The 18,999-nt window shown below is 47.5% G+C and overlaps 1 protein-coding gene across 3 annotated transcripts in view; it reads left to right on the forward strand.

The window, feature by feature from the left end:
* Positions 1 to 18,999, forward strand: part of SIDT1 (SID1 transmembrane family member 1) — a 43,456-nt gene that overhangs the window by 15,894 nt on the left and 8,563 nt on the right. For 2 of the 3 annotated variants that reach the window (XM_069785900.1, XM_069785901.1), the window contains exons 4-18: positions 199 to 244; positions 3,116 to 3,217; positions 4,373 to 4,456; positions 5,014 to 5,107; positions 6,336 to 6,407; positions 6,798 to 6,891; positions 7,770 to 7,813; positions 11,702 to 11,773; positions 13,444 to 13,592; positions 14,217 to 14,290; positions 14,844 to 14,910; positions 15,566 to 15,639; positions 16,220 to 16,343; positions 17,409 to 17,526; positions 18,499 to 18,635. In XM_069785900.1, coding sequence (XP_069642001.1) covers positions 199 to 244; positions 3,116 to 3,217; positions 4,373 to 4,456; positions 5,014 to 5,107; positions 6,336 to 6,407; positions 6,798 to 6,891; positions 7,770 to 7,813; positions 11,702 to 11,773; positions 13,444 to 13,592; positions 14,217 to 14,290; positions 14,844 to 14,910; positions 15,566 to 15,639; positions 16,220 to 16,343; positions 17,409 to 17,526; positions 18,499 to 18,635 — 1,351 coding nt within the window. The remainder of the gene's footprint in view (positions 1 to 198; positions 245 to 3,115; positions 3,218 to 4,372; positions 4,457 to 5,013; positions 5,108 to 6,335; positions 6,408 to 6,797; positions 6,892 to 7,769; positions 7,814 to 11,701; positions 11,774 to 13,443; positions 13,593 to 14,216; positions 14,291 to 14,843; positions 14,911 to 15,565; positions 15,640 to 16,219; positions 16,344 to 17,408; positions 17,527 to 18,498; positions 18,636 to 18,999) is intronic. The other variant, XM_069785902.1, reaches the window with a different exon arrangement.

Genomic DNA, 18,999 nt, shown 5'->3' on the forward strand with positions numbered 1-18,999 from the left:
TGGGATGTGAGAATACAAATATAATTTCTTTGTGTATCTTTTATACAGGGATTTGGTCCATCTGCCTGCTTTTCCCTTCTTTTTTCCTTCCCAGAAAAAAAAAAGATTATTTTTTTCTTCTGCTTAATCTGAAGGTACTTTGTATGTATTCCAGCTCTGAAATTTTTAGATTTTAACATGCTGGCATTTCTTTTCTAGGACCAACAAAGCCTTTAACTTCACTGCCAGCCCTTCCCAGCCCCAGGTAAGGAGGAGTCCTGTGTGGCATTGCTTGTATGTCTTACCACATCCAAATGGTTGATGTGATCCTTTGTTAGACATAGCAAAAGCCTTATATGACTAGGTCGTTTCCCTCTTAGGATGCAGGGAAACTTCCTTACTGCTGAATTTTCTGTAGATATGATGGAGAGGTAGCAGTACCCCCTCTAGGGGCACGTCTGGGTCCTCTTGCAAAGCAATTAATAGAACCAAAACCCATGACCAGAGCAAATGAATGGTATCTGCAGTTCAGGAAATTCCAGAAATGTACAGAAGTCCAGAGGCCATTGGACTGCTACACTTCATGGGAAGTAAGATGGTGCGCACCAGTGTCTTGTTCCAGCCAGCGCTGTTTCAGTTGCCTGAGCGTGACTTGCCAAGATGCAGTCTTTACTGGAGAAAAATAAATACATAAATAAGCTATAAAGGTACAGCAGAACACAGATTGCTATTCCTTGCCTAGGGCAGCAAGTCGTGAGGTGAAAAATGAAATGCCTGATAAGTCTGGTTATTAGCTCAGAAGAGAGCACACATGTACAACACATCCAACTGAGCGGCCTTGTTTAGAGCCCTGCAGACACTACAAGTCCTCTCTTGAATGAAAATGCTGTTGGCAGTAACTATAGTGATACAGGAGCTCACAGAGCTGGGGAAGTATGTAATTTACCCAGGCTGTCTGGTACTCCATTTTCATTGTTGCTAATCATGGTTAGTAACACCACTTAATTTTAGGTTTCCTATTACCAGGCATCCCAGCTAATCTGTTTTTCTGTCAAATGTCTTAAGCTGGTTTGCAGATACATGCAGTATTTTATACTATAGAAGCATAGGGAATGGTGGTGGCTCTTTATAAACCCTTATTACTTCAGATGTTGTAATTTGAAGGTAGGGTGTTTAGGATCTGGCCTGGAATTAACTTTGTAACTCTGGTATGTTCTTTTTCACAATTAATAACATGAGGTTGGTGACTTTTAATTATAGACCGGAAGTGGAGAGTAGCAGATGAGTGCTTTTTAATTGCTATAACGCTGAGGTTTTTGTAAATCAAAGTGTTAAGTAGTCAGGGGATGGGAAGAAAAAAAAGGCAATTCAAAATTTAGATGGGTGTTGGAATAGCCCTAAGACTGGAAAAAGACAAGCATAGCAACTGAAGGAGTTGCCTGGAACCTAGCTCATGCCTGAGGGCAGAAGGGGAAATTAGATATGCTCATATAGGTCAGGAGTGTTGTCTGGATGTGTTTCTACCACTCGCAGTCTGTGCAGCAGAGAACTGTAGGTCTCGATGCCCCTTATGTTAATTCCGTGCTCTGGTATAAGTGTGGCTTAAAAAGAAAATTATAAAAGGGCCCTCATGGGTGACTTCCTCAAGGACCTAAAGCTTTCCAAGGGTAGTGCACCTGGGAAACCAAGGAGCTCAGACTGCCAGTGTCCTTGTGTGGTGGAGATAAAACACAGTACACTGAAGAAACCGGCTTGGTGAGTTTTCAGTTTGTAAGGACTTGTGGTTGGAGCCAGCGCTCCCTCAGCAGTGAAGGGACCCTGCTTGGAGAGGGGTGATGGGAGTAAACGCTTTAGTAGAAATGGGGAAACTTGGAAAAAGCCTCGGTGACTTATTGCTTATCCCCCCCCTTCCAGTTGGGGGCCCTACTTTCTGGAAAGGGGATGGGGGAAGGGAAATAGGAAACGGCTGGCCCTTGCTCAGCACTAAGGTTTATGTGATGTAAAGGGAGCTCGCCAGCTGGGAATGTCTCAGGTTATGGTTTTGGAGCAGGAGATGTGGTAGCTTCTGAGGTGGCAGCAGTGGCTGCCAGGTGACCATAAGGAAGGGAGGAAGGTGGCTGGTGGCAGTCCTCAGCCTTGTGTCCACTCTGAGGTGGGGTGAGGTGCCCATCAGCCCCTCACGATAGCTGTGACTGTGAGCCTGAGCTCTCAGGGTCTGGGATCCAAGCAGGACAGTGGGAACCCTTGCAACAAGCCTGCCTGCTGGGGTGGGCACAGAAACCCTGCTTCTCCAGCAGCTGACTTGTGTAGTACATCAAACTTTTACTGGAAAAATATGCAAATGATGTTGCCTGGGACATCTTTTGCCCAAATCTGAAAAGGCCCTTGCTGGGACAGGGCAGGGCATTTCCTGGCCCCACAGACTGCCTGCCTTGTGGTCTTGCTCAAAGTACAGAGGCATAAGAAATGCCATTCCTTGCCCCCAGAGGAAAAGTAGGAATATTGGCAGACGTTAGTCTCTCCCAAATCTTTTTGGAGCTATAGCTGAATTATTTTCAAAGCTGAAGTGAGAATAGAAAAAACGTTTACCCTTTGCCCTCAAAACCAAAAAAACCCAAACCCCCTAAATCCTACAACAACAATATCAGGCATTTGTTTATGAAACTCTTCACAGAGTTACAACCATTTGACCTAATGCTTTTCAGAGTCTTTCTTTGAGGCAACCCATCCGAGATAAACTCCATGATAAGTTCCATATATAAAGTATGGCCAGCAGTATGGAAACATCTGGAAATTGCTCATAGCAACATAAAATGGAGTAAGGTATAAAATGAATTCACTTAGCTTGATCAGGTGGAAAGGAGCTGAAGGGGAGCAGAAGCTATGCCATATCTTGCATGTTGAAGATGGCTGTGTCTAACAGCATGCTGTGCAAGGGGGAGAGTTGTCCTGTACGTATTTAATCTGCTCTTCTCTAGGTAAGGTTCTAATGTTTGAAATCTTAATTTCTGTGAAAGCCTTCCACATCCAACCCCAAAGCCCAGCTTGGGCTGTGCAGGTACCTTAGGGAGGCTCTGAAGCTACTGGCAATGGTGATTTTTGGACTGTAACTCTCGCCACTCTGCTTTCTCCTCAGTATTTTCTGTACAAATTTCCTCAGGATGTCGATTCAGTCATTATTAAAGTGGTGTCTGATGCAGTCTACCCATGCTCGGTTGTCTCCGTCCAGGATATTGTGGTAAGTCTGAGCAGAGAAGGGTAAGGAGCTGCTTGCTGGAGCTCTGTGTCCTGCTGTAAGGGGGTCTGTGCCCCAACAGAGAGAAGAGCCCTAGGAAGGCCTTCACCCTCATGTGGTGGTGGTGGTAAAGGGAGCCCCTGAAAGGAACAAAAATCCTGTGGGAAGGAGGCAAAGACAGAGATACTGAGTTCAAGCAGCTTATACAGAGATTTTTGCTGCAAATAGGTGAACAAGCTGTTCCTCTCCAGCCTGTCCATAGGGCATTTGTTATGTTCCCCTTGTGAGGTTTAATATCCTGCTGGCTTGTGACATGGGTCTATCTCTCCATGGAGTGGTGTTGAATGGGATGCTGGTGACAGTGCTGTTCCCTTGAGTCTCCCCTGGCTCAAGGCAGCGTGGGGAGCTTCTGATTTCCAGACATGAGGTCTCTCCTTTCCAATTCAATTTCCTCTGTATGCAATTACTCTTCCTTTTTCCTGGGAAGAGGAGAACAGCTGTTCCCTGCCATGGAGGTTGGCTGTTGCTTGCAGCTGCAAAATAGCCCCATATTTACCCTCCTTTCCCACGTCCCTGAATGACGCAGGGACCTGCAGTGTGGGAGCAGCAAGATGGTGATGGAGGTGCAAGATACCTTGGCTGCTGGTTCTGAAGTCCTGGCAGTTGCCTTTAATACCTGGGGTGAGGAGAGAAATGGGTAACACCAATTCCTGTCCACATCTCTGTGTTTGAATGGTGGAAGGGCAGGAGAGGAGACTGTGACAGGTGATTTTCAACCTATCAGGTATTAAGAGTAGTGGGAAAGAGTACAATGAAGGCAAGCACTTAGCATATAGTACAGACTGCGAAGTGTGTGACACAACCAGTGTACAGCTGAGTGTATGCACTGCCCTGTGGGAATAGTGGAGTGATCAGTCTGGCTGAATCCTCTTCTGGGATTGAACTGCAGCCCTCTTAGAATGCAGAGATCGGTGAGTGCAGGCCACAGCTGGTGTCTTCAGAGCAGCTTTTCTAACTTCTGAATGGATTCTGGTTGTTTTGTTCCCTTTGTCACCCCAGTAGGGGCTTTTTTCTGCTGTTCTACACTGTCTGTTCTCCTGCTGACTCCCTGCGTTCAGATTTTGTCCCTGGTTTAACCCTTAGTTGTGTCTGTTTTAGTGCCCAGTGTATGACCTGGACCATAATGTGGAGTTCAATGGTGTTTACCAGTCTATGACTAAGCAGGCAGCCATAACTGTGCAGGTGAGATGCTGGTTCTTGTCCCAGTGTTGGGTTTTTTTCAGTGGCTTGTCCTACGGATTCCTAGTTTTCTTTTGTTGATTCTGCTGTGAGCCTTTGCTTTTATTAGATTGGCTCATATAAGTGGAAGAAGCAATGTTACCTTTTACTACAAAACCTTGCTTATGTTTGCTTAGATAGGCGTGTTACGTGTGCTGAGGCTCTAGATCAGAGTGGCTGCAGCCACGTGTCTTCTGTTTGAACCCTGGCTCTTCTACCACTGAGTGGTGGTGGTAGGGCCTTTTTAATAAGCAAAGCTTAGGTAGGTGGTTTGCACTAATTAAAGTAAATAAATACATGCATTAGTATTGGTTTGCTTGTACTGGGGCACTGCTGTACTTCATACTGGTGAACTCAGTCAGCTTATTGTCAGCAAGGATAAGGGGAGCATCCCCAGAAGTCAAGCTCTGTCCAGAACAGGCTGATGCCTGTGTAGCAACTAAAACCTGATCTGTGGTCTTTTGGAGCACTGCTTCTCCTTCACATCTCATGGATTCTGCTTCTTCCATCCTCCCATGCAGAGAAAGGACTTCCCAGGTGAGCAGTTCTTCGTTGTGTTTGTCATCAAGCCAGAGGATTATGCCTGTGGGGGTTCCGTGCCTTCTTCCATTCATGGTAAGTTTTGCTGGGAGGTCGATTTGGTTGCTGCATCTGGGTGATGGAGCAGCAGGAGTCCTTTGGGACCTTCCTGTGGGATGACACGGGATGGTCATATAGCTCTGTCTTACCAGGTAGCTGTGAGGAAAAGTGAAATATAAATTTGATATTGTTGGGTAGATTAAAATTCTTGATCAATTCAGGAGGTGGCTGGCTAGTACAGAGCCTGGCTTGCTGGGTTTACATGCTTTTCAGAGGAGTTGTTGGTGTCTTGGGAGATACTGGATACACCCAGGCAATGCTGCTTACAGCTTTTTGGTTGGTGTGTTGTTTTTTTGTTCCCCTACCCTGCCCCTGCTGTATTATTCTCCTGCCTGCATGGAGGCCCAGATGGCAGTTCCTGCAGAGAGCATCTTCTCCCACTGCTATCTTGGGTTCTATGACAGTCCTGGACTTGGGGGAACAAGAAAAATTAGTAATTTGGGGAGAATAATTTTACAAGAGACTTGTTCTAGTGCCTTTCCCGGGCAGAAAACACTGTGTCCACTTCCTGGGCAGTGGTAAAAGCAAAGCCTCCACAAGTCATGTAGTGGCTGTAACTGGAGTGGGGACATTCCTATTCTCAAAGCCAGATGGCTTCCTCCCTGTAGGAGAAGCAAGACTGCAACCAACAGATATACTGGGCTCCCCCCACAGCCCTGCACTCCCCCTGCCCCCCCCCCCCCAATTTCTTCCCTAAAAAAAAAGAATTGTTGCCTTCTGGGTGTCTTTCTCCTACCCTAAAGCTGTCAGCAGAGCCGTACCGGCAGGGTGTGCTAAGCCCTGCTGAAACGTAGCAAGTCACTAGCATAGTATCCTGCACAGAAGTGTTTTGCCAGAAGAGCTTTGGCCAAAGGCAAAAATGGTGTCCCAGTATCTGAAGTGAGAGAAACTGCGCTTTGGGGACTAGATGAATAGGAGATGAGATGCCCTTGGGATTCAGGCATCCAGACTTGAGCAATGTATGGAAGGCTCAAGCAAGGATTTCTAGTCTGAAAAACAGGTTGTGGATAGGGAGGAGGGGGGAAGTGTATGGAAAAGGCTGTATATTGACAAGTCTGACAGAGGTTTATAGCAAAACGACGCACAGACTATAGTGAAAAGCCAGACCCTGGTGTTTTTGCAAGTGCAGAGAACAAAGATCAGGGCCAGAGATAATAAATGTTTGATTGTTTTTTATATTTGCTGTACACTTTGTATCTCACAGGGAATGTCAACCGTACCTGGAACCTGCAGCGGACAAAGAACCTTCAAGTGACGATTGTGCCCTCTATAAAAAGTCAGTATCTCTGGGCAGAGCAGTGCAACTTAACAGGGGGACTTGGCACTTCTGCCTAGAAGGGTATGGCTGGGCTGGCAGCCCTCTATGGAATGTTGCAGAAAGCACCAGCAAAGGAGTCAAAACCAATTGGAGCCTGGGTACCTTCCAGGAGATACCCATGGGCACACCAGCTAGCACTGGGGGTGAAGAAATGGGGGGGAGACCTTGCAACGGGTTCTGGCGATTCCTCTTTGTCCTGATGTTGGCTGGCATAGAGAAAGGAGATGGGTTTTGAAGGGTTGTTTGGGGCTGGGTGTTGTCATCAAGTGGTGTTGGGAAGAGCAGGATAGGAGTGCTGGCTGTGAGAGGGGCTGTCCCTGCCCTGACTGATGCCTTCTCTTTCCTCAGAGTCCGTTTATGTCCAGGCCATGTTCTTCAGCTTCCTGAGTTTCCTCTCCTTTTACCTGGGCTCGGTGGTTGTTGCCTTTGTGCACTACATCAGGTGAGTCAAGGGGGTTTACGAGAACAACCTTTCTGTTTCTCATCGTCCTCAGAGATTCCTCACCCTGCAGTACATTTGGGGCAAGTGGGGCAGCAAGCATCTGAACAGAGCAGCTGAAGTCCATAACTACTCAGTGGGCTCCTACTGATGATCAGCCAGAAAACTTTTCTTCCTCTGCTGTGCAGATCATGGCAATGATGAAAACCTAAGGCTCTGCCCTCTAGCTTTTGTAGTGCCCCACCCCTGGGTTTCCTTATATGAGGACACTGAGTGGTAGGTGGGAATTGTGATGGGACTACTCTGGGATATGGGGTGCCAGAGCACTGGGGAACCAAGATGCTTCCCAGAGTGCTGGACCGAGTACTGCAGTAAGAGGCAGTGACCCAAATAGGGCCTTGGAAGCCTCAAGCGTGCTGGTTTCCCTCCTGACCTGTCTCCTCTGCCCCAGAACTTGGTGCCTGGGCTTGTGCTGAGGAGGATATCTGCATCCACGGTGAACTTGAGCACAGCTACCATAACAGGTTGTTCTATGGCACAAAAAAAAAAAGGGAAAACTTCCTAGCTGCCCCAGGATTGTGTAACTGGTTGTCCTGCCTCTGGTGGATAGTTGTGGGGCTAAAAAAATCCCTCTGTTGCTTTGGAAATCAGAAAGGTATACAGCAAGCAGTCATGGCTGAGCCATGTCTAGTCCAAACACTGTTTTTCTTTTTTTGTTGTTGTTTTTGTTTTTCTTTTGTGGTTTATTTTTGTTGGGATTTTTTTGTTTGTTTTTTAGAGCTTGCACCATATTTACCTATTGGTGTCCTAGATAAACCTGCCATGGCTGGCAGGTGCTGGGGTTTGTGGCTGTCTCATGAGTGCTGCCTGTTCTTTTTCAGGGTTCGGAGGAAGGCTTCAGCTGGGAGATTGAGTCCTGAGGATGGTAAGGTCTCTTTCTGTTGCGTGACAGCTTTAAGTGAACAGCCCAGGTCCCAGGCCAGGCAAGGGACAGGCTGTCAGTCAAGTACCTTCTGTCCCTTCAAGCCTTTGTCCCTGTACATGTACCACAGAGCCTCTGGTGCTGGTGAAAGATGTTAGAGCTTCCTCTCTGCCCTCACAAGAGAGCGTGTTTGAAGCAGGCTCCCCTGAACCTGGTCCTGACCCCTACCCTGAGGTGCTGGCTTTTAGAGGGGTGGAGGAAGAGCAAGCCTTGGCTAGACCTGGCTGCAGGCTAATGTTCCTGATGTCAGGTCTGTTCATTTTTAAGCAAGGCACTTTGAGTTTTTCAGCTCCTGTGCTTTAAGATTTCCTCTGCCTGGTTTAAGCATGGGGTCTCTAATTTTTTAATTTAATTTAAATTTTAATTTGTTTTTAACTGGGAGTTGCAGACAACCAAATGAATGAATGACTAATACAGTTAGGTAGTGGTGTTTGTGTTATTTACTTTGGTATTAGATTCACTTTACTTTATGCTGCACCCACATTTCAACATACTGCAGATTTCTGCGTTATAAAAACATAGGTGTATGTAAGATGCTTCCAGTGAAAGATGGAAATTTTTGCTGTGTGGATGGGGGGGGGACAGGGCACTGGGATTTTCTGCTTTCTGGAGAAGTGTGGGAAGCTGGCCGTTTCATTTGTTTAAATATTTAGTGCCTGCAAAGTAGTTCAAAGCATTGGTCTGAGGATAAAGGCATCATCATTTGTACCTCTCTCCTGGGGAAAGGGAGGACGTTATGTTTTGGCAGCACTGAAAGGTTCTTGGTGTGTTCCCTTTTTTAATCCTCAGCTGCTTCAGTCCCTCTGGTCTGCTATATACCACCAGATAAACATACTAGTATAACTGAACTGTGCTTACAGGATCAGCAGTGGAACTTCACTCTGACCTGGCATTACTTGGGTTAATATTTTTGCCACAGACCTAGGGGCATTTGGATTCTCAGGAGTGGCTTCTTCAGCTACTGAGATCCTCATCTGCATCTCTATATGTGGAATGTATGTGAAAGGTTTTCTTCACAACCAAATAAGCAGGGGACTGTAAAAATGTGCTTAAAAATATTCTAATTTTAAGTAATTTGGGGTGGATCCTGCTGTGAGACAATAGCAGGTCTTAGCACGCTGGAAAAATGGGAAGGGTCAAACTCCCAATGGGGACTTTGGGGAAGCTGAAGGAACATGGCCAAGGCCCTGGAAGAGCTCCAGGGTGGTGACAAGGGATCATTGTTTAAGGCATGGAGCCACAGTCTCAACTGGGTGAGACCAGAAGCTCCAGGGAGTGCTGCTGGTGCTGTAGCTGAGGGTTCATGTGCTGAAGGCAGCTTAGAAGCTGCTTTCCAAGCTGCCCTGGTGGGAGGTGGAAGTTAAGTTCTGGTGCTTGGGAAGTTCCCAAAGAGGCTGCAGGGCATAGATGCTGTGCTTAGCATGGACCTGGGGGGCAGAGAACTGGGTTCCTGGTCAGGGGGGATTGCTGAACAGCATCCCTGTGAAAGGACAGAAGAACACAGTTTCTTCACAGTTTACAGGTTTCCTCCCAGAGGTACCTTCTCCTTCTGTGACCTGTCCTCTCCCTTGCACTCTATGCCACCTTCACATGCCTGGCACTGCATGTCACAGCCACGTCCTTTTGTCTGGGGAGGAGCCATATCCTACCCACATGCTGTTTCTTTATTGTGTCTCTTCAGGGTATGTGTCTGACTGATGCCTGTAAAATGGAAACTAGCATCTTCCCTGTCCTCCAGATCACCTAGGGCACACTGGCTTTCTCAATTTTTTTCCCCTCTTCCCACCTACTGGAATTTCTCTTCCTCCAAAGTACCTCTGGGTCTTGCCACCTTCATCACTTCCTTTTCCCCTTCCCCACCAAGCTCCTGTCATCCATCTTATGCCTGGTTTCTGTGGTTAACTTTTTTTTTAATCCTGTGGCACACCTCATGTTCCACATCATCACTATTTGGTGGAGGTGATAGCTGGAGGAACCACACCTAATGTGGTACATTTACTTTGCTGACTCACTCACACACTGGGAAGTGGGACTGAAATTAGTGGGTAGGCTGGGTCCAAAGCAGCTGTTAGAGACAGGACAGAGTGCCTCTTCTCCCTGGCATCCCTGCTTTGTCCAGATTTAAATCTTTCCTTGGTTACTTGGGAGACAAGGTTGACAGGTCACTTGAGAGCATAAAGCCTGGTCTAAAATAAGGACGGAGCATCCCCGTGGGATAGGACTGATGGTAGTAGGAATTCTGTGTGTGCCTTGGTGCCATGAACATGGGGCAGTGCTGCTTTCACTCTCTTCCCAGTGATCTGAATTTCCAAATGATTTTAAAGCAACAATAAAATGCCATGAGAGAGGGAGGGTTGCACAGCGGGTGATGATAGAAGGTGGATCTTGCTCCTGCAGAAACTTACGACAACATCCTGCTAATAACAGCTCGGGGCTCAAGGGGTGTCATGTGGGGGGACTGTGGTGTACCAGAGCCTTCCGTCTGGTGCTCAGTCCATGCCATGTTGTCCACTTCTGATGCTCCTTTGAGCTGTTTGTTGCCCTGTTAGAGGGATGGCGCAGAAGGGTAGAGAAGCTGAAATGGAGACCAAGTCTTAGTCCACAGCCCAACAAGCACAGTGAATGCGTCAAAGGAAAGCAATAATTTGTACTTGAAACATCAAATGTCATTGCTGTATGGGTGCTCCCCTGCCTAGAAGCTGGGCTCAGGCAGGGAAAAGTTTGGAGGCTCTTTAGGTATGTGGCTAATGGAAATGGTATAAAAACCTGTGCAAGGTGTTACAGAAGTGTCCAGAATTGCCAGCTGGAAACAGGAGTCTGCCTGTGCCTGTCAGTTTGGGACCGATCATGTACTGGGAAGCCAGAGGTACAGCTTGGGAAGCCAGGCCATTGCCAGGCTGCAGTAAGGTCGCTTGGCTTTAAATACTATCCCATGTCCTGTGTCCCTTTGCTGCTGACTGGCCACACAATGTTGTTGCAAGGGTGAAGCTTTATAAGCAGCTGGACCTGTCTTGCTGTTTGCCACCATGGGAAGACATGGTCCTGCTCCTGCTGCTCTTGCTTCCCTCCCTTTTGGGGAGATGGGTGTTTGACCCCTCAGTAAGGGGACTCAGCTGGCTGTGTTTCCTGCCATGTTTGTCTGCTGTCAGTTCAACAACTGAGCCCCACCGTAGGAGGCAAAAAGAGGGAATGTGGAGGCAGGAGGGGAAAGTCCCAGTGCAACCTGAGTGGGAGGTGCAGTTGTCCTTGCTTCAGATGTGTGGGTGGGAGGCAGGGAGTTCCCAGCCCTCAAAAGCTTGCCCTTCTCATCATCAGCACAAAATCGTGACCACTTTTTGCATGGAGCATTTTTTGCTTTCTCCTTGCTTGGTTAAAACTATGTACCAGCTATCTTGCCAAAGGCTGCCTATGACTCTTCCAGGGGTAATTGGAGGTAGCAATATTTGAATAGAACAATGCATGAGGAGGGGAAGGAGAAGAATTAGAAGTTCAGAAGGGTGCTCTGAATGTTGTGAGACTTGCTCTAGAATTTGTCAAGTCTTGCAGTCCCATAACGTGATCCTTACAGGGTGCTGGAGGGAGGCTTGTGCTTTTGTGAGTCAAACTGGCAGCCTGTGTGGGGAGGCTGAAGGGAATGGGTTTGCTTCACATTGCAAAGCGAGGGTTTCCTTTTGCACAGTGTGCTCTAGAGGGAGACTGCCATCTGTTTGGAGAAATGCTGCTTTTCCCAAGTCCCTCCAGCTCTTCAAGCTGTTTGTATTCACCTCAGAGATGTGTTTCAAAGCACTGATGTGAAACTAACTGTCCCTTTTGGGTCTGTTTCTATCGCAGGATCTGGGATTATGGCATCTTCGCACCCCATCACAGCCAGCACCCCTGAGGGAAGCAGCTATGGTGCTATTGGTACAGTGTCTTCCAGAACTGGGAGCATGGGGAGGGTTCTGCCTGGGGCAAGGAGAGGCACTTTAAGGTGCTTTAAAGCCAGAAGGGAATAAAGCTGCAAGTTACTTTAAGAGTGGCTTGCAACTACTTGAAAAAAATAATTGCAGCTTGGGAGGTTCAGGTTGCACTTTTGGGCAAAACATCTACATCAAAAAGGTGGCAGATCTCTGGAAGAGGTGCCCAGAGAGACTCTGTCATTGGAAATGTTTGTCTTGGCCAGACAAAACCATGGTCGCCTGGTAAGTGTTGGTGACAAAGCTGCTTCAGGCAGGAGGTTGACTAGGGACCAACAAAAGTCCCTTCCAACGAAACATCTAGGGGTCTGTCATTAGCTCATCAAGCCTGCCTTTACACTAAAGCATGCCTTTCACTGGAAGACTGAAGGGTTGTGTGCTGTAAGGCGAGAGAGAATCAGAGCTTCTTGCAGTTCAGAGGTTTCACTAGGGGAGAAATAGTGTCATGCTGTCAACAGGTGAACCGTGCCCTAGCAGCAGAGGAGGAAAAAAAACAAACTCCCAAGGTTCCTGCTAATCTGAGATGATGTGAAATGCCTTCCTTTGCCAGAGTTTCTTAGTCTCCTTCCAACAGTTTTCCCTCCTGTGGAGGGATTGGTACTGAATAGCTCAGTGCTGTGGACTTCTGGGCATAATCCTTGAATCTGACAGTTTGGGGACCCAGACTGCAGGGTGAGGTGGTGCAGGTCCAGGGCAGTGTCAGGCAGCTGCTCAAATGAGAGAGCAGAGCAACTTTGTCTAATTTTTAGTCCCTGCTTAGGATGCACTTGCTCACTGTTGTGTAGAGACAGCCCTGACACTCCAGATGTCACCCAGTTGTTGGACTGTGAAGGTGTGGTATCTCTGAACACCTGACAAAGAAACACAGAATTGAGATTTTGTGAGGTTTGGGAAAAATTCAGGAGGATTTGAGTCCTGCAATAGAGTTGAGGGCTTCAGTACCACTCTAACCCCCCTTTCCAAATTCCCAAGGAAATGCTTTAAAAGCATTTGGGAAATGAGGAAGAAACCTGTGTTCTGCTCATGCCAGTATGGGCAATGGGCTGGCTGGGAGCTTGGCCAGCCTGTGGAAAGTGCAGGCAGGTCGTGTTGACCTGCAGGTGACCGATACTGTGGATGAAATGGGAGCAAAGCTGATGCTCTGCCTGCCTTGAAAAATCAACTTTCTTCCTCTTTGTCTTTTGTTCTACAATATTTTTAGAAAAGCTTAGATATAAAGCTTATATAAAATTGGGAGATTAACTAGGTCAGCCTATTTCTGACCCCTGAACAGCCTGATGCTTTTCACTAGAGCTTTCTGACTTGTCTCAGGCTTCCAGATTTCAGAGCCCAGGCTAGTAAAGAGTAGAAAATGTTAGAGATGAAAAGTAACAGAATAAAAGCAGAGGAAAAACCAAAATGCTGCAGAGGTGGGAAGATGGTTCTTGAAAGTGGTCTTACCTGATAATCTGAGACTTTCAGGAAGGCTTGTGATCATGGAAAAACTTGTTCCCTGAAATGGCCATATCAACTTGTCCCAGCAGATTGTGTATGGTATCTGGGGCAGCTTTCTTCTTGTTGTGCATAGAGGGCTTTAGCCTTTACCCTGCCTGTTTCCTTCTCCCTGCTCTGCTCCAGACGAGTCAAGCTCCAGTGGTGGACATCAGTTGTCTTCCCCTGAGCGTGGGCCACCTGCTGGTTCTGACACAGACAGCTCTGTAGAGGAGGAGAGTGACTTTGACACCATGCCAGAAATTGAAAGTGATAAGAACGTCATCCGCACTAAGGTACGGCTGGTGTTACAGCTGTGGCCATGATGCTGGGCCATGGACACATCTAGGCTAGGACTAGCAGTAGTCACTTGCCAGGATTTTTAAGTTTCTGCTTTCCTTTTAGGTGGATTTAGTCTAATAAAGCAGAATGTGCTTCTCAGTGTTTTTACAGAGTCTAGAAAGTTTTTCTGCTGTGCTAAGCGTGTTGCTGAAATGAGTGATTTAATATGGAAAATCAGAATGTATTGGGGACTATTGAGAAAAGAGGAAGAAGCCCAGAGTGCCCCAGAAAGTCCTAGGAGGTGCGACAGCATAGGGAGAAATTAATGTGCAATAGTAGGTAGTTATGTGGTACAACTAGTGTGACTACAGTGGATGTACAGAGGGGCTTTAAGCTAGCAGCTCTCAGACTGCCTCCTTTTGTTGCCTCACACTGCTCCTTGTGGTCAGAGCCATTCCTGGAGGTCAGAGGGTTTTGCAGAACTCATTTGCCATAGAATCAAGGGACACAAGAAGCTTGCTGTGTTTAAAAAAAAAAAAAAACAAAACCAAAAAACCAAAAAAAACTTCTACTAGCTTCTGTAGTCTTCATTATTTTTTTTTTCTGTTTCCCTCTTTCCCCACCCACTAATGTTTTAGGTGTTCCTTTATCTATCAGACTTGTCCAGGAAGGACCGAAGGATTGTCAGCAAAAAATACAAAATCTATTTCTGGTAAGGAGAAGACAAACTGGTAAGGCTCAAACTCTAGGCCCAGTCTCTGGTTGTAGAGTTGGTCCACATGCCCTTCTTCTGAACCACACTTCATACCTGAGGGTGTTCTTTGAGCCATCCTGTTACATTCTGAGCCTGTTCCAATCAGTAACTGCAGATCCCATTTACCTCAAATAAGGATATTTGTGGACCAGTGCACACATGATCCTGGCAATGGATTCTGGTTTGCATAATTGCTTTGAAGTGTGGTAACAACCAGTGTGCTGGAACATACTGGGGAAGGGGAGAAATTGACACTTGAACACATGAGCTTGTGGTCCACACGCTGTCTTTTCTTGTGCCCATAGCGTTTGCCTCCTGTTTGCATTAGCACATTTGCTCTCCTGCTTCAGGAGATTATAACCAGAAGTAAAAGCTCCAGCTGGGAGAGCAGGGTCTGGGCCCTTAAGCATTGAGGTGTACACATTCCTCCACAAGCACTGCAGGGCTCTGTCCTGGGTGTGCACCAATTGTTTTGGTGTGTGTAACTGCTGCTACTATCTCCTCTCTGCAGGAACATCATCACCATTGCAGTGTTTTATGCCCTGCCGGTCATCCAGCTTGTCATCACTTACCAGACGGTGCGTTGGGCATTGTGGCTGTCCCATGCACTTGGGTCCTCTTGCCTTTAAACTTGCTCTGTGGTTGCATGGTGTAAGGATGACAGTCAGTGAAACTGGGATCACCCAGGAATCCTGCTCTGTCTGAGGGGCAGTTTACCTTAGCTGGTCTCTGCACTGTGTTGAATGCTGCTGCTGGCTTGGCTCCTTGAGCTTGGAGTTCTGCTATTTTTGCTTGCGAAGCAGGAGTGCAGCTGGTTTCCTGCTCATCTGATGTCTCATTTGGGGCCTGTTTCATTTTAGAGGCAGGAGAAATCTGCTGTTATCTCTAAAAGACAACAAAAGCAAGTAGGCTTTGCTGTGATATGAGTGATTTCTTCTCCCTTCTCCCTACCCTTGCTACCCTGCTGTTATTCAGATATCTGCAAGCAGATCTATTAGCAGTGGGGTTGAGAGCATACGTTTCCTCTGAAGACTGTTCTCAGGTTTGTGGCCTGTGGCAACATCTTGTCCCCCGCTAAAAGCTTCACCTGCAGGTGTCAGTACTCCCCTGTGCCAGTGCTAGAGCTAGGCTGTGTCCTGGTACACCTTGTGTACATGCAGTGTTTGCATGAAGCAAAACCCCAGAACAGGGAGGATTTGCTAATGTCAGGTCTCCCACCTCCTCTCTGTCCAGGTAGTGAATGTGACGGGTAATCAGGACATCTGCTACTACAACTTTCTGTGCGCCCATCCCCTTGGGGTGCTGAGGTAAGTGAGCCCTACAGTCACTGTGTTATTGTCTTGTGCCTCCTGAGTGTTTGTGCTGTGCCCAGGTCAGGATTTTATCCTTGCCAGGCTCATAGTAACTGTGTTGATAATACCACTGAGAGTTTAGGATTCTGAGCTTTCTGTTTTGCTCAGCAGTGGCTTTCTGTTGCAGTGAGACACATGCACCCAGGAACATATGGCACCTGGGTTCTCCTAGCAAGCCTATGGCACAGCAATGAGGTGCTCCCATGCTCTTTTGGACACTTTCACTTGTATCAAAGAGCAGCAGCTCTGCAAAGAAGTTCAGCTTAGTCCTCAGTGCAGCATTTCTCTGAACTAATGTGGGAGTGCAAAGAAAGCCCAGAGTTGAGAATCTCACAGAGGAAGTGTTAAATCTACTGGAGCAGGTGAACTATTCAACCTAAAATTGTCATCCAGGGTGTAAAACTGGCAGGTGTTTGGCAGCTGCTGAGGTGGAGGATCGTGGTGGGGGAGCAAAATGGATTCAGCTTATCATGGCCTGGGGTTCATCCTCCTGCTGCTGTGCTGCCTTTGTCTTAAACCTTCTTTTTCCCTGCAGTGCCTTCAACAACATCCTCAGCAATGTGGGCCACATGCTGCTGGGTTTTCTTTTCCTCCTCATTGTGTTGCGCAGGGACATTCTCCACCGTCGGGCCATGGAGATAAAAGATGTCTATACCCTGGTAGGTAGGAAGTATGGTCGCATGGGGCTGAGTGGAGGGAGGAAAGATAGGGAAAACTTGAAAACCAGAGTGATACACAGCAGGTTTCCACTTGCCTTCCTTGCTGGAGTATTGAATCCTCCTTTCTTTTCCTCCCCTGAAAAAGGGTCTAGGTGGGATGCTTATGTTCTTGTGCACCCCAGTACTTTGCTGCTTATGGTATGTAAGCCATGGTGACCCAGCTTGGGCTTGTGAAGACAAGGAGACGAGTAGAGGAATGACTCTTGTGGCTGTGGCTTTTCCTCCAGTGCTCACTGTGGAGGAACTGGGGCAGTAGGGCTGTCCCAGGATGCTTTTGTTTTTAGTGAGGTTTGATTTGTCTTAAACAATCAAAAGTTCCTTCTTGGCACTCTTGTTAACAAGAGGGAATAGAGCTGCCTACAACAACCCAGAAGAATTTAGCTGTCTCTAGCTCTGAAGCAGAGCTGCTTGTAGTCAGAGCTTCTGCAGTCTCTTCAGTATCTTCTGGGAGAGGATGGAGAAATCTGCAGCCCTGTGGGCAGTGGTGCTGGTACTTTCCAGAGACAAACAGCTCTGTTTTCACTGGCTTGGTAGCAAGTAAAGACATTAGCAGTTTTAAGGGTCTGCTGCTTATGGTTTTCAGATGAGACCTCAGCCAGATTGTGATGGAGAAGCCTTCTCACCTGGGCTGATGGGCTCTGCTCCTCAAGTGCTTTTAACCCCATACTGACCACAAGAGCAAGGCTGCTATTCTGGGTCCCTAGTGCTCTCAGTTTTGGGCAGGATGTAGTATGGCACAAGGTACAGGACAGATTTTTAGTCTCAAGATGTCAGTACTATGACACTGAGGTCTTCAGACCAGAAGCTTCTGTGTGATTGGCTTGGGTTTGCTACCTGTGGATTCACCTGGCTATGCAGTGTGGCTAAATGCAGATCCTATGGTTGCACACAGCGCGCTGTGCTGCACTGGTAACTGAAGGACATGTGTAGGGGTTAGGAGGGATGGAAGCTCGCTTGTCATCAGGACAGTGAGGGTACTTACTATACAGCTCTGCTCTCTTCCAGGACTATGGGATCCCAAAGCATTTTGGTCTCTTTTATGCTATGGGCATTGCTCTGATGATGGAAGGGGTGCTCAGTGCCTGTTATCACGTCTGCCCTAATTACTCCAATTTCCAGTTTGGTAAGCTGAGCTTCCTTTTTCCTTTTGAGCTGGAGGTAGGATTTGCCATGCTCTATCTCCTGCTGAGTTGCTGGCATTTCCCATCCCTCTACCCTTGCAAACCTCCCTGGAGTCTGCCTGTTCCAGGGCTCAGTTAAGAGGCAGTGGGTCTTTGGATGCTGGGGACTAATGCATTTCAGCCTCCTCTCCAGACCTTGGGACTCTGGTATTGCACTGCTGGCAAGATCTCCCTTTGCTTTTGCAGCTCAGTGTTTGAAGATACTAAGTGCACAGCCTGAGTGGCAGAGTGCTCAAGCGTAGGAAGTCTCTGTCTGCCATCTCAGTGGAAACTTTTCTCTGTGGGCTCCTTTGCCTTCCTAGGGAAGAGAAGACTCAGGCAGGATCTTGTCTATGTGTGTAAATACCCAATGAGAGGGAATGAAGATGAGTGATCCAGGCTCTTTACAGTGGTTCTCAGTGACAGAACAAGAGGCAATGGGCACAAATTAAAACACAGGAAACTCCATCTGAACACAGGAATTTTTTTTTTTTTTCTCTAAGGGTGATCAAAGACTGAACAGGTTGCCCATAGAGGTTGTGAAGTCTTCTATGGAGGTATTCGAGGCCTGACTGGACATGGTCCTGGACAACCCTCTCATAGCTGACCCTGCTTGAGCAGAGGGTGTTGGACCAGACAACCTCCAGAGGTCCCTTCTAACCTCAACCATTCTGTAATTCCCTGCCTGTTTCTGTGCAGCAGTGTGGGCATTTATTTTCTGAGCCCCTTTAGTTTTTGTTGCCCTAGAGCATGGTAAATGTGCTGCAAGATGGCAAAGCACAAAGTGCTGTACAGTGTAGTGCAGTGTCAGGGATTTGTGCCTGCCAGCCTTGGGTTTGGCCCTGCTGCTGCACTTCTTCCTATGCACTCAGAGCAGCTTTTTCAGCCTACTGACAGTACCTGTTTTCACTGTTTCTGTTGTGCTCCCTCCATAGACACCTCCTTCATGTACATGATCGCAGGACTGTGCATGCTCAAGCTCTACCAGACCCGCCACCCAGACATCAATGCCAGTGCCTACTCTGCCTATGCCTCGTTTGCTGTGGTGATCTGTCTGGCCGTCCTTGGAGTGGTATGGCTCCCTCTTACCTACCTGCTTCTCTGGGAAGGAGATGGTGTGGCTGGGAACATAGCTTAAGTGGGCAAATGACTGGGGAGAGCAGCAGGGTAGGATAAGAGTGTTAAGAAGCTGCTAGCATTTGAATTCATAGTACTCTTGTGTTTTCCTCCTCCCTTACCCTGGCCTTGCAGGGAGGGGAAGAGCAGTTTTCTCTAGGTGGGCTCCTTTTTGGGCTTTGCCCACCACATGCCCTCAAGAGGAGAAATTCATGCATCCAGATGTCTGTGACCAAGCATGCAGCTGGTCTTTTGTAGGGTTGTTCACCTTGGAGGAGAGGGGTGAGCTTCCAAGGCAGGTGTCCTCTATGTAATTGCTT

This window comes from Haliaeetus albicilla, chromosome 6 (assembly GCF_947461875.1).
Source record: "Haliaeetus albicilla chromosome 6, bHalAlb1.1, whole genome shotgun sequence".
Classification (NCBI taxonomy): domain Eukaryota; kingdom Metazoa; phylum Chordata; class Aves; order Accipitriformes; family Accipitridae; genus Haliaeetus; species Haliaeetus albicilla.